This window comes from Ammospiza caudacuta, chromosome 17 (genome assembly GCF_027887145.1).
Source record: "Ammospiza caudacuta isolate bAmmCau1 chromosome 17, bAmmCau1.pri, whole genome shotgun sequence".
Classification (NCBI taxonomy): Eukaryota; Metazoa; Chordata; class Aves; order Passeriformes; family Passerellidae; genus Ammospiza; species Ammospiza caudacuta.
Genome location: NC_080609.1, coordinates 13,661,524 through 13,676,346, shown reverse-complemented (window position 1 = coordinate 13,676,346; position 14,823 = coordinate 13,661,524). Strand labels below are relative to the sequence as shown.

At 38.0% G+C, this 14,823-nt stretch overlaps 1 protein-coding gene across 1 annotated transcript in view; it reads right to left on the bottom strand.

Moving 5' to 3' along the window:
- SDK1 (sidekick cell adhesion molecule 1) overlaps positions 1-14,823 on the bottom strand; it is a 381,148-nt gene that overhangs the window by 270,158 nt on the left and 96,167 nt on the right. The window contains exon 2 of the mRNA XM_058815791.1: positions 3,901-4,060. Within this exon, the coding sequence (XP_058671774.1) occupies positions 3,901-4,060 (160 nt within the window). The remainder of the gene's footprint in view (positions 1-3,900; positions 4,061-14,823) is intronic.

Genomic DNA, 14,823 nt, shown 5'->3' with positions numbered 1-14,823 from the left:
GCCACCAGGACAAAACAAATCAATTAGATCAGAAGTGTCCTACTTTGGTTTTCTTTTCTGACTTATTAAAGTTTCAGCAGGAAACATTCTTAACATGTTGCCTGAAGAAATGAAAATCTTTTTAAAATTTACAGTGAAAATCCCATCTACTTTGGAAATTCCAAGGCAGCCAAAACCTAGAGCAGCTGGATTCTCAGTGGACCAACTGGGTATAATGTGCAGGTACAGCAAGCAAAATCAGAAGAATTAAATAACAAATGTGGAAAAAAGAGATAGCACATGTGTTAATACTGTTTGAGACTAACTTGAAAATTGCAAACCTGGGCAAGGGATAAATATTAATGGAATTTCTGATTCTGTGTTTACAATTTTAAACAATCTTTTTGCACCTCATATGTCTTATTATTGTTTTAAAACCTACTTTTCTATTGACCTAACAGCCTTGATACTGCTTTTTGTGCTATGCTTTTCCCATTCCACTTGTTTTCTGACTGGCATGAAGAGATATAAATAGGCTTTCTAAGTTCTAAATAAGACTTTCTTTCCCCGAATGAACTGAAATCAAAGGTTAATGCAATTCCTTTCAGTGACAAGACAGAATTTTGCTTTATTTTTGTCTATGCTCAAACTTTGAAGACAGATCTTCCCATTGTGGAGATGTGTCATGGTTTTGTATGGAGGCTCCTTGATGTTCCTGGGAATGTCTGCAAGGACTTTGGAAAGTCAGCCCTGACTTTTCCCTCATTTTAAATGGCACAGCCAAGCAGAACCTGGAGTTTGGGAAGGTTCTGCAGAGAGATGGGAAGTGACAAGCGGAAAAGAGAAACTTCAAGTGGAGTCTCCCTGAGCCTGATGTGCTCCATCACCCCTCTGCAAAGAGCTCCAGGAGGGAGTAGCATCAGCCACTTAAGGAGAAATCCCAGCCAACACTTACAGTTCACTCCTAATCTAAAATTTAAACCCTCATTTTAATTTTAAATGCCCTAAGAGTTGAAAGTGAAGCTATAGGCTATGGGATTTAATAGTCATAATTATGGATACAGAATTAAACCTAAGTGTATTTTATTAGATATTCATGTTACTTTTTTATCTACTCAAGCTTTTTAACAAAAGACTTATGGATCAACTGATGTAACTTTTAAAATACAGAAGCAAAACTGAAATGTGTCCATTGTTAAAACATAACAATTAGATACTTTTAAGTAGTTTGGTTGAAAATTTATGGCTGCTTAGACATGACCATAGTTTCTTGAATTCCAATAAATCAATATCTTTAGGCCACAAAAGCAAATATGACAGACACACCTGGTCCAGAACTTAATTCAAAAGAAAACAAAGGGAGGAAGAAAAGAAAACAGAAAAAAGGCACTGCCTGAACATTAAAGTCTCTTAACCTATAGACATGACCAAAATTTATCATAAGGTGGATCTCAGATCACAAAGAATTTCTAAGGTTGTTTTATAAATACTTAACACAAAGTGGTGCATGCACAGTCACTGTAAAGGCTGGGCTGTGCACACAACCAGCCTCGTTAGACAAAGAGGAGCTGCTCACTCAGGGTCACCAATGTCACAATGCAAAGGCTCCAATTAGTTCTTTACTCACTTGGGCTGTTATAATAATATATTTCAGCCTGTTACAATACAGACATTACTTTAACTGAGACACACTAAGTAATATCAATTACCAAAAAGTCTTTGATTGATGATTCAAATTGCAGCAGAAGTCACTTACTCAGGAAGATTCGTGCATTTAAACAGGCTATTTACCCAAGAGAACTGCACAGCAAACTGTTATGGGGTCAAAGGTTAAATTTTGCAACTGCAATTTTTATGTCTGAGCATATCTTTTCCTTGCTTTCATTCATCCTAATGCACCTATGTAATTTTTTGGAAGCTTAAAGCTTTGCATTTCTACAGAATCAAAATCCTGTTTAGCTGATCTCTGGCTGTGGTGTAGCAGTAGGGATGCAATTTCTAAATTAATATTTTCTATCAATATTATTATCATAAACCAGCAGCTTCCTCTGTGCCAGATCTTTTAATGAGAAATAGAAATAACAATATAAAAAATGCAATATTAATAAATATGGTTGGAATCGTGACCTGACATTCACAAGAACAAATTAAATGCAATATAAGAAACAAGGAACTGACTGCAGGTATGTGCACACACAGCTTGGGAAAGGTGTTCTAATAACTGACTCTCCCTGCCATGCACAGTAAAATTCCAATTTTGTATTGGGATGTCCACTTGTTTAAGAAATACCACAGCACTCAGGTCTTATTTCAAAATGTCACACATTCTTACCCAGGTTTCTCCTAATACCATGAAATGTCATCTCCCAGTGCCTAGCACACCTACAGGGCTGGAGTTCTAACCTTTGCTTGCTGCTCATTCCATGTTCAGGTGTTTGTCCCCCCACACCATTTTTCCTCCCTCTCTCTCAGCATCTCACGTGGTCAAGGGCTGCTTCCAGCTCCTTCTGCCCAGCCACTACAACTGACTCTGCTGTCATTGATCAAAACAAGTGGCATTTGCACAAAGCCATGCTCAAACATTCTGTGATTTGTTGTGCTATTAGAGATCTTTTCATTTTCTAGAAAGCATTCACAAATCTCCTCTTTATGTGTGTGTGGCTCATAATCCACATCCCAAAGGCTTGAAAGCAGCAACCATGAATAGATGCAGGGACTCAGGACTAAGGGGGCTCCTCCAAATCAAATCTTGCATTTTTAGGTAACTTCAGATAGAATTAAATGCTTGGGTTTAAACAGTTGCTAAATACTTGAAATGCTGAATGACCCCCACAAGTTTTAACAAGTTTTTTAAGGGAATTTTTTCCCCTACTGCTCTGTAAAGGTAAATAATATCAAAACCAGAATTAGTGCTAGGTAAAAATTTTGAAAATCTTTGAGAAAAGTACTTATGTTTTACTTTGTGTAACAATTAGAACTTTATATCATTATCTGCACACCAACTCATACTGTAATTTCTATCTATAGTGATGGAGCACAACTTTTCTCTACCTTGAGCCTTGTGTCCCAAAAATGCAGTATTTAGCTTGCTTTGCAAAAGGTACAGGTGTTGTGCCTGGGCTCTCTCTGTCACATACTCACCCCTCACAATGTCTGAACTCACCTGGCAAATTCTACAAAATTAGAAAGCGCCAAATAAGTCGCATAAAAATTAAATTTCCGTAAGGGTACAGAAATTTCTGTTTGCACAGAGAAAACCCAGTCAATCCTCCCACGTGAGAGAAAAGCAGACAAAACTTGGCTGTCTGGCACGTTGGTCCTTGGCCAGCCATGAGCTGCCTATCAGCAGGAATGAGCTCTGATAAGCCACGCTGTGGTTTACCTCCTGTTTGATGGAATGTCTGTGGGATGGGGAGGGAGGTCCTGGGGGCAAACTGCACAACCATTAAAGGGCAGTTTGTTAAACTATCAGCTCCCTTTTGCAATTGCTAGAATTGAAACAGAAAGTTTTGTGTGGAATTTAAGACAGAACACATTCCTCTAGATCTGATGGAGACGGACAGTCCCAGCGAGCTTGGCTCTGTTCAAGGATGAGTTCACACATCATATGTAACATTTAGCTACGGAATGTGTCTCCTATTTATCACAAACACAGGTAAAAGTTACATCTCCAGCAAAAGGCACCTCTGGTACTTAAAATTTCCATGTTAGGACCCATGTTTGGAAGCATTAAATCTCATTTTTAGCAAAGGAATCTCGTCTGTTTACAAAACCTACTCTTCTTTCATAACAAACCCCCAAGTCCCTGTGTCTGTATCTACAAAGCTCTTTGAGGCATTGGGAAACTGAGGGGGTGGGGTTTGGTTTGGGCTTGTTTTCTGCAATTCCACTTGCAGAGGTGACTATATGGATGTTATTTACTTGTATTCACTGGAGTAGGAGGTGATTTCACTGTCGTTGTGCAACCACTTGAATTCCAAGGGCCAGCTGCCTTCGGCAAGGCACGTAAGGACCAGTCTGTTTCCTTCCAGGTGGATCTGGGGCAAGCCTGGTTCTGTCTTGAAGAATGGTGCAACATCCCCTGAAATACAAAGGAAAAAAAATGGGTTTGGAGGCTATTTAGGAAAATATAGGAGAAACTACTGATATTTAGCTAATTTCTCCTCAAGACGGTCATGGTAAAACAAGAAACAACATGATTTCAGTTAAGGCTTGCACTGGTGCATTCATAACTAAGCTTTATCTTTAGAGGCAGAATTACCAAGATCTTGATAAACTTTGTCCTTGCCCACTCAGATAAGCTTTTGTCCATGTTTACTCTTCCCCCAGATGAGAATTCCAACATTGTCTGCTGTGGCAGGAAGTGAACAAACCTACTGGCTTTTTTTCCCCCTTCTCCTTTCTGGAGATTAAATCCACTCAAAGCTTTTTTTTATCCTTTTTTTTTAAAGTTTCTTGAATAGAAACCAGAAGTGTAATCTTGGATAGAAATGATTATCACAGCAGGAGAAGTCTCAGGGTAAATGAAGATTCCTGATAGGGAAAAGAATTCAGAAAACAACACCTCACAAGTATTCTTCAATGTTCTTGCAAACCAAAATGTGTTAAATTATATTACCTGAAGCCACTAACAGATTTTTGAATTAGGGTACTTCAGTAATATGCAAGGGTCACTTCTAATCTCAAACTCTTGAGTATCACAAATAAAACACTCCAAGCAGCAAAATTCTTGATGGGTAAATTGCCAAAGCTCTGCTCAAATACAGATTGATTCTGAGTCCACGCCTGCTGGAGATCTACCTCCATCAACTCTGGAAGACTTTTTACATTTTATGTGTCAAATGTCTACTTGAAACTGTAAAGGAACTACAGACGTAATTTTAGAAGTATACAAACACCTTCTGTAACCAAAATCAGCACAGAATGGCCTGGGCTGGAAGGGATGCTACAACTCATCCAGTTCCAACCTTTCCCATGGGCAGGGACACCACTAGACCAAGTTGCTCCATCCAACCTGGCCTGGAATGCTTTCAGGATTTAATGATTACACATAAAACACAGGAGTTATATTCAAAGTCAAAAATTTTCTATAAAATATTAATAATACTGAATAAGTAGACAATACTGAGCTCTTGTATGCAGGGCGTGTGTGTGTGCTTTATATATAAAATACAGAAAAAATCCCAAGATACATAAATATTGTCCCAGTGCAAGTAATGGTTCAGTTGGACTGCAAACCTTCCTTTAAACATTTATTTTACGCAAAAATCTCAGGCATTTTTATACTTGGAATTTTATGTTTAAATAATTATATTTCATTTTTATACTTGGCATTTTATATATACTCAGGCATTTTATATTTAAAGAGTTTAACCTAATTTTGCAGTTTGGAGTGCCCCCATGTGCTGTTCAAGGCTGCAATTTTTGAGCCCACAGGTCCCAGAATCATTGACAGCCCCAGGAGTTTGGGCCAAGGGGTGCTGGTGGTGGTTCCCCAGTGACCCTGGTGTTCCCTGGGGTTCACAGCCCAGCCTGGGGAATGTCAAAGTCTCCAAGCCTTTATCTTTCCCTTTGCTCAGGGGATGTTTCTGCGTGCAGAGCACGTGGCAGCACAGGCTTGTTATCACTGAAGGGTCAGAGCTGGGCTCCAGCTGAGCGTGGCCAGGCAGCCCCAGGCCCACTGGTGCCAAATATCTCCTGCAATGGGCCATAAATCAACCTCAGCTCCCCACTCATCTGGTGATTTGGATTGACACATTCTCTCCTGAGTTTTTAGAATTTAACTTCAGGAACACAGTCATTTATGCAGAAAGAAAAACCACATAATCTTAAAGCAATGCTTATAAACAAACCACAAAATCCAATCTAACAAACTGAAATAAAAACTGTATTTGGGGTAGGGCACTTTTCTGATTTGTAGTATTTTAAATAACCTGTCTTTCAAAGAAACTGATTTGTGATGAGTGCAGATCAGCAGTATCTTCTCTAAATTGGCTGTATAGGAAGCTACAACAATACAACATATGAGAAAATTGGAACACCTCCAAACTAGCAGATATTCCCAGACAAGCCAAGGAGAGTTTTTACACTTCTCCACACTATTACATGACTGAAAATATATTCTGCAAAGCTTCTCTTTAGTTGCTGTTTTAATGACTGCAATTATTGTGAAATCATCTTATCCCAATTCTCATTGTCTTCTAACTAGTAAAACCAGCCAATATTTTAAATGTTATAAAGAAAAATTTAAGTTGGAATTAGAGGATGTTCCTGCGAAATACAGTTATTTCACCCACAGAGAAAAGCAAATTTTTACAAAGGTATTTCTAAACAAGAGAGAAAATGTTAAATCCTGTCAAAGGTATTTTGGGGAGTCTCCCAAGGGAGCTGCAGACATTCTACCCTGGCAAGATTAAAGGTGTCAGGCTTCCTCTGGAGATGGAAAAGCAGCAGCTGGGAGCAGTGCTGGTGCTCAGGGGAAGATAGCAGAGCCCAGCTGGTAAAGTGAAATGATTCGTGCTGAGTCTCCTGAAAACAACACTTACCTGCTCATGTACAGAGGCTCCTGGAATGAGTTCCCTAAACTGTTCCTCCCAAAGAAAGTGCAGTCACTGAGGGAGAGCTCAGTGGAAGTGGTGTCTGCACCAAACTGAGTCATTTGTTGATCCTTGTTTTCAGTGATTTACAGACTCAGCAGCACAACCTCCTTCATTACTTACTCTGAATTATCCACTTACTCCTAACTTATGTCTTTCCAAGAAAAAAATGATGCATTTGGAAGACAAAATGCTGCCCACAAGTCTTCATCCAGCCCTATATTTTCTACTCAAATATTCCAAACCCAGTGATGCTGCAGCCCACTCAGAGCTATCTCCCATTTAAAGCATCACAATCAAGCTGTTATTACATGAAAATGATTCTCAAAACTCAATCCAGTTCTGTTAGAAGCTAAAATTTAATAGACCTGCAGGAATATTTTTATAAAGAGTATAGCATGCTTTATAAATTACCCTGGCTCTCTGGAAGATTTACTTAAGCCCTTGAAGTAATTTTATCTTCTAATCCTTTATTCCTGACTTTCTCATCAATCACATACCATCAGTTTATCAAATTCAATTATGCAATCAGAGCTCACTAAATATTCACTGAAAGCAGAAATGAAAATAAAATACAGAGCAAAAATTCCTTGCAGAGAGGAAGCTTTGATGACATTGGCATTTCTGCAGCACAGGGCTGTTCACACCTCAGGCCCAGGAACCAAGGACTGCACCCTGGGCTTTATTTACAGCTTTAATCTGTAATGGAAAACAGAATTTAAACCTGGATCTGCAAGGAAAAGTTTGGTTGTTATAGAGAATCCAGGGAAACAGGAAAATTGGCAGGGAAAAAATCAAAGCTGTTTCAGAAGGGTTGTGAGAAAGAAGTACCTGGCTGAGGGATGGAAAACACAAGGGGGCAGTTAATAGGTATGAGATCCTTGCACTCAGTAATTAACTACAGAAAGGGCTCACCAGGAGGGTAACCTTGGCTAACCAAGGGTTTAGAAGCCAGGAAGGCATTTTTTGTTTTATATTCTCCAAGAATGGAGTAAAATAATAACGAAAATACTATCTGAGTCCTAAAACCAAAAATAATAAAATACTGCAATTATTATTCTTGGCTAGAAAATTTTTCTGCCTACCAAAAAACAAAAAAAAATTAAGTAAATATTCATGCTATACACTGTTGCTTTTTCTAAATGTGTTGATACTTCCAGCCTCTCTGGCTCTTCAGCAATGCTGATTTAAAAATAAAAGTAATAGAAGTAACAGTAATTAAAGAACTTTTTGAGTTGCAAGAAGGAGCAAAGGGATAAGGTGCCAATCTGTTGGCACATGTATATTTACAGCTTCAGTAAATTTTCATTAAGTCTGCTTACCAAACTCGCCAACATCCTGACTTGTGTCCTTAAAAGGATGCTGCAGATTTATTTTTATGTAAATCTCAAGAAGAAGTAGGATTGAATATGCCAAAATTATCTGGAAATTTGCTCCACAGCATTTCTGCCTTGCTTTTCTGCACCTCCAAACACCTGCTTGAGTTTCATTACATTGGGTTGGCCCATCCAGTCTCTTTCTTTGGTACATGCAAAGCTTAGATGGGTTTTACCTCAAAATAAAGATTCAGGACTAAATTCAACAAAACCATACAGTTTTTCTTGGACTACTGCTGACATTTAAGTGCAAAATGGTGCTGGGTCCTGGGTCCTCTACCCTGGGCTTGTCCCCAGCCCTGGCAGATGAGATGCACAGCAGGAGACTGAAAGCTCCCTCATGCTTCATTATCCCTGAAAATCACCTTGGGGCACAAATTTACAACCAGGACCTGCAAAAGAAAAAGGCAGCCTGGGTGGACAGCTTTGCAATGGCAACAAAAAAGGAGTAAATACTCATTAAACAGCCAAGGAACCCAAATCTCATAGGAATTGCATGAGTGAATGTGACTCCAGAAACAGGAGAGCATCATTTCAAGGACCTCAAACATTTCTTCTAACAAACAAATTAACAAGGCTCAGCTAATGATTCTGAGCCCTTGAAGAGCTTACATTTGTAAAACACATAAAGCAAAGTCAGATTAAATAGATCTTTCAGTTACTACAAGCTCTTACAAGATCTTGAAAGCAGGTTGCATAGTCTTGTCCCTGAGGAATTAATAAATTTTAATTAAAGACGGAATTTGATCTTGAGAACCTCTACCCTGCAGAGAAAAGGAAAGTTACAGTATTCCAGAGAAGTACCATAACACCCTCATCAGTAAAACCCACTGCAACTATCCTCTTCAAATCTCAGCTTTTTTCCTCCAGAAAAGTTGGATACCAACAGTTACAGGCAAAATCAGGTGCCCACTTCCTGAAAAAAAAGATTCTGTGGTCTGAACACTCAGAGGAAGGAAAAGCGGAAAAGGGGAAAAGGCAGGGAGTGCTGAGAGCAGGTTGAAAGATCTATTTGTCTTTGTTATGCATCTCTACTTTTAAGTCACTTTCAGGTGAGCTAATATTGAATATTAAAAGTAGATCAACCTGCACATAAATCAGCAATTCAGAGCAAATACAGCTCAATCACTTAACAAATACCAGGTGAGCAGCTGCCTTTGCATCGCTCCATTGGCCCTACAGGTTCAATATTGAAAAGATAGTTTTGACTGAGATACATTTTTCAAACTCAAAGAAAAACACAATGGGTTTATTAAGTAGCACATCTCTATTGATTTTAGCTTATTAATCTCCAGTCAAAACATGATGCACATTACTGTTTCTTCATATGCTTCTAAAGGTATGGTCAGCTGACACAGGAAAATAAAAAACAGAATTATTGCTGAGGAATTCTCTGAGGAAAATGAGGTAGAGACTGAATGATCAGCCCAGGAGATCAGCAATACAGAAATGTTTTTGCTCTCAGTGTCTGCTAGGAAAGGAGATTTGAGCCACCTCCAGGTGGGTAAACAATGACAGCCATGGGAAGGGTATCCCAAAAAGTCTGTCTGGGGCATTGAATGTGTAATACAAAAATAAAGGCAAAATGGCAGCTGGAGTCAGGAAACCCAAACTAGAGACAGGAAGAATCTTCTCAGTAATCCACAGAAATTGTTACAACTATGGACAGCAAAATCCATTCCAGACCAGACTGAAGTTCAGCTGTGAGCACAAACAGTTGAGCACGAGCTGCTCTGCTCTGACAGCAAATAACTGCAACCTCCTGGGAAAATGGCTTTTCTTCTTATTCCCAAGTTGGATATAGAAAGGTTTTTCTCTATTTCCTTTTCAAAAGGATCTTTTAGCCTTGCTATCTCAGTTTTCTAATCTTAGAGTTTCTGATATACATGCATACATGGGCTAGCTCTGGATGCAAGTTGTATTCTCTTGTGGAAATGAACTTCAATAGATTATATGGCATATGAATTTGGAATTATAACACAGTAAATCCTGGGAAACGTACCAGAAAGTCAGATTGAACTCAGATATATTTGAATCAATCTTCTTTTGAATTCAAATATTCTAAAATGCATTGGTGAGATGCTGGTGAACTTAGTATATGATCCATTCATAAACTGTCAACAATGTCAAACATACATTAGAGCATTCACTCACTTTAACTGTATTGATTTGCAGGAAGTCTATTTTACCCAAAATATTGGATCTTTGAGATTCAAATTTTTGTGGTTGAAAGTGTGACATAAATCACCAAGTCCAACAATTAAATTTAAATTGCATTTTACTACCTCATTCTAAACCTCAATTGCAAAGGACTGATGCATCATAGTGAATATTTCATTAAAATATCAGGTTATTTTTCAAATATACTGCAGCAGCTAAGAATTTTCACACAATGGTATAAAGCATTCTCTCAAAATGGATTTCCTGAACTTTCATCAAAGATGATATCTGATTTTATATTGGAAGACTACTGAAGCAACTGTATTTAAATCAGTCTTTCTTCCCCAATTTCACACATCAGGTAAATGAGCCCAAGCTGCCCATTTTTGTCATCCTAGAGATTAAAAAGATAACCTTCTTTTTGGGTACCTCTATTATAATCCCTGAATGCAAATACAGATATCAGCTGAGGTTGATGGATGGTGCTTTTAGAGGTTTAATTGGGAATGGAATTAAATTGTTTTAGGACTCAGCACATTCTGTGAGGAAGCCCACATATTTTTAGAATAAGGGACATTTATTTCTTTTAAATGCACACTCACAGGGAGACAAGATTTCAATGGATAACTTCTTTTTTTGCCTTGAACAGCTCACATAACTAATTGGCAAGTTAGCTATTGGGTAATTGCCAATCATATATTTGATTTGGATGGAGGAAATATTGAACTAAAGATTGCAAACCTGTTGCAGCCTATCCCAAGAGGAAAACTAAACATTCTGTAATGTATAGTTATGATTAGCTTTCAACAATTCAATAGAATAGGAGTCCCAAGCGGCAAGAATGAGTGTTTCACACTGATAGTTAGGTAGATTTAATTAAAAATTCTTTTTTTTTTTTTTAATTGAAGCATCACTTCTCTATTTCTGAATTACCTAAATGGCACTGTAGATTCCAGTTGGTTTCTCTGCTCCTCATTTCTTGATGCAAACAGACCAAATGTTTTTCCCAAATCTTGGCTAACACATAGAATTGCTTAAAAGAACAAACATCCTAATGCACTCCATAGAAAATTCTATAATTCTAAGATAAACACCATGAAGTGACTAGCTACAGTAAAACCTGTTTTGATATTTCCAATCTTTCTTCCCTGTTTTAAGGCACAAACATTTTCTGTTATCTCTCTTAGCCTTCTTCCATTTTTCTCTATGAACAGCTTTAGATGAACTACAAAAATCCATTTGCATCCAGAGACAACAGAAAAAAGCCAGAGCAGGATTTTTATGATAAAAAAAGAAAATCTTACTATCACAGATGCTTAAAAGTCCTTAAACATAACCTGTTCTTTGTATTCATAAAATCTACTCCCTAACAGTCTGCCATCTATTTAAAGACCATCTTTTCATTCATGGCACAATCACTTCTTGAAGAATTCCCTTTTGAGAAAAGATTTCTCAAGTTTTATTAGAAACACTCAAAACAGAACTACAGCAGACTTTTTATAGGGCCTGGATTCTGATAGAAAAAAAATAATAAAAAGACAGTGGTTGGTAGCATACCTCCATTAAAATTCAACATAAACCTCTCTCAGTTATCCCCAAATACACCAAGAAAGACTTTCCCACATGCAATTGTATTATTCTTTTCTTAAAATTGATTTCTTTAGCAGACCAGCCAAGGAGAAAAAAAAATAATGAGCTGATATCGTTTTAACTGAGCCTCAAGCAGCTCCTGATGTATTAACCTTAAATCTCACTAAGGCTTCCTTTTCCCATTTAATTTCTACACCTCATGTTTTAGTCTCACTTTCTGATCACCTGTAATAATTCAGTTCAGTCAGGGCAAAAGAAATTATATTTGCTTATTGTTTATCAGAAGGCAGTGAGTATTCACAGCTCTGTGAATTCATGGAACACCAGAGAATCCCAGGATGGTTTGGGTTGGAAAGGACCTTAAAGCCCATTCAGTGCCACCCCCTGCCATGGCAGGGACACCTTCCACTATCCCAGGTTGCTCCAAGCCCCATCCAACCTGGCCTTGGACACTTCCAGAGATGGGGCAGCCACAGCTGCTCTGGGCACCCTGTGCCAGGGCCTCCCCACCCTCACAGGGAAGGATTTCCTCTCAATCCCATCTCAAGCTACCCTCTTTCAGCTTAAAGCCATTACCTGCTGCAAGATTAGAAATCAAAAAGCTACATGTGATGTTCTAAAATTATGTTTACTGTAGTTCATCCACAAATAGGTTCCAGAATTATTTTTTTAAAAAATATTCATGAGGATGTTTTTAGAAAAGTTGCAAATGCACGGAAAGAAAAAGGCACAAAGCGGGCAAATGAAAGAGAACCCATTAACTATGAAAACCAAAACAAAATCTCCAAAGAAACCTCCAGCCTCTGAATTTGGTATCAAAGCACAACCTCTGTGCTTTTCATATTCTCTTCATACAGTGATGTTTACAGAGCCTCACTCAGACACTCGAGGAAATAAATTGTTAGTGTTTAAACCTCGGCCCACAGCAGGTGGAAGGCAGAGCTGCCTCACTGAAAGGGAATCCAAATATAGCAGGATTTCCTTCATTATTTTAACCACAAAAGAAGCTATTGTTGCTGCTACATAATCTACAATCTCCAACTACTGTAGGGCAGCCTGATCACACTGATATCTAACCAGCAATTTATAAATATATCCTCTAAATATTCCAATTGACACTGGCACGAAGGAGAGATGAAACCCTACAGAACACGTAACAGGAGAGAAAAGTTGAAAACATAAATGTGCTTTCCTCAAGTTCATGCCTGCTATAAGAGGCATTCTCAGTGTGCAGACAATAAATAAAATCAAAAAGATAAACAGCTGAGGAGTGTCTGGAAGTACCAGAGCAGAAACACAAGAGCAGCAGGAGGAAACAAAGGAACAGCAAAGGCACTGCCAGACCTGAAAGTCATGTCAGGCACCTATTTATGTTCTCAAGGAGAATTTATTTCTAAATAGCAAAGCAGCTATGAATATCCAGAGAAGATATAAACACATCTCTTTTGATAAAGGGGGCTGGAGGGGAAATGATTCATGCTCAAGCCTTTGTTAAAATCAATGCCTACTGCTCACTGCTATTGTTATTTTGTTTAAATGTGACTTGTAGTTTTCTTTTTTTTTTTTTCCTTAAACTTGAAAAATGCAAATAGGTTTAGAAACTGGGTAATGCCTGCCTCAAAAAAACTCAAAGGATCTGAGTGTTATCACTGAATTGGAGGGTGGTGAGCGCAGGAGCCCACATTATATGCTGAGCACAGAGAGGACTGTTCTGGATGCTGGATTAGGACAGAAATGCCAACAAAGCACAGCACAAAGTTCACAGGATTCAACTGAAATCTTAAGAAAACTCTAGGACAGGCACCTGGTGAGAGACAGAAGCACAGAATGACCCTTGCAGAGCTCCCAGGGTATTTGTGCAGACACTCCCAAGCGGATGGATCAAAGGCTCTTTGGAAGGCTCACACAAACTGGGCACCTTCATTTTCCCAAATATCACCACTTATTTCTGTGTCTTTTACACTAAATCCTTTTAGAACTACCCAAGTGGAATTCTTTCACCACTTCAAGGAAAATGCACAGATCTAGAGACTATAGAATTATTTTGGCGATACCGACGAAACATGTAATTTCTCCTTGTCAAAATGGGAAGAAACATATCACTGTTCTAGCAAACATAACTGAGCTTGACATATCTGAAGGCAAAGAAAAGGAGTTAGTTGATTAATCTGGATATTTTATTTAATTTTCTTTAGGTTATAAATAAGCAGCAAGTTAATACTGTTTTCAACTTTTGACAGTTCTAATGTTAATTACATGTACTGGATTTTATAAATCAATACTTCTTACATAAAGTGTTATTTAACTTGTCAAGTGCAGCAATAGATCAATGCATTTACTGTTCTTGCTAACATTGATGGATGACATACATCAAAAGCATATGTAAAGGAAAAATAAAAGACTTATTTGTAAGCCAGACAGGGTTAAGCCCTAGTTAGGCAGATGGGGAATTTAAACAGTGTTTTGAAAATAACATCTTAACTTCATTAAGATGTAAAAAGTTTTCTTCTTGTTTGGGTTTTTGGAAGTTAGGGGGGTTTGGAGTTTGGGGTTTGATTTGGGCTGATTTGTGGGGTTTTTTTTCTTTTGATGCTAAGACCTGCAGCTATCAGCAGCAGACTGCTCTGTGTACAGAACTGTTATATTACATCTGGGTATCCTGTAGGATACAGGAACAATGAATTGCACCTCCCAAACTTCAAATGTATTTTACTAAAGAACCACATCCCCATGTTCAGCACAAAGTACTTACATCTAAGCATACAAATAAGGTGATAAAAAACCCTCAACAGTCGTTGATAACTACTTCACTATTTGCAAACATGCTACAGTTAAAGTCTTTAAAATTTTAAAGGATGTACATGAAAAATTTTGATCATAAATCCATTTTAAAGACTGCATTCACTGCATTATGAGCTGTAATAAAAGAAAAACTCAATCAAAAATCATCCTAGGAGCCAGTACTACTGCACCTGCACATCTTGAAGAGAGATACAGGTCACAAGGTAACTAATTCTCATTATTCATTTGTCCCATTTGTAAAGAAGACATAAAGTATAATAAAACTATGAAATCCCAAAGAACTGAAAACTATTTATTACTCTGTATGTAACTACAGTAAA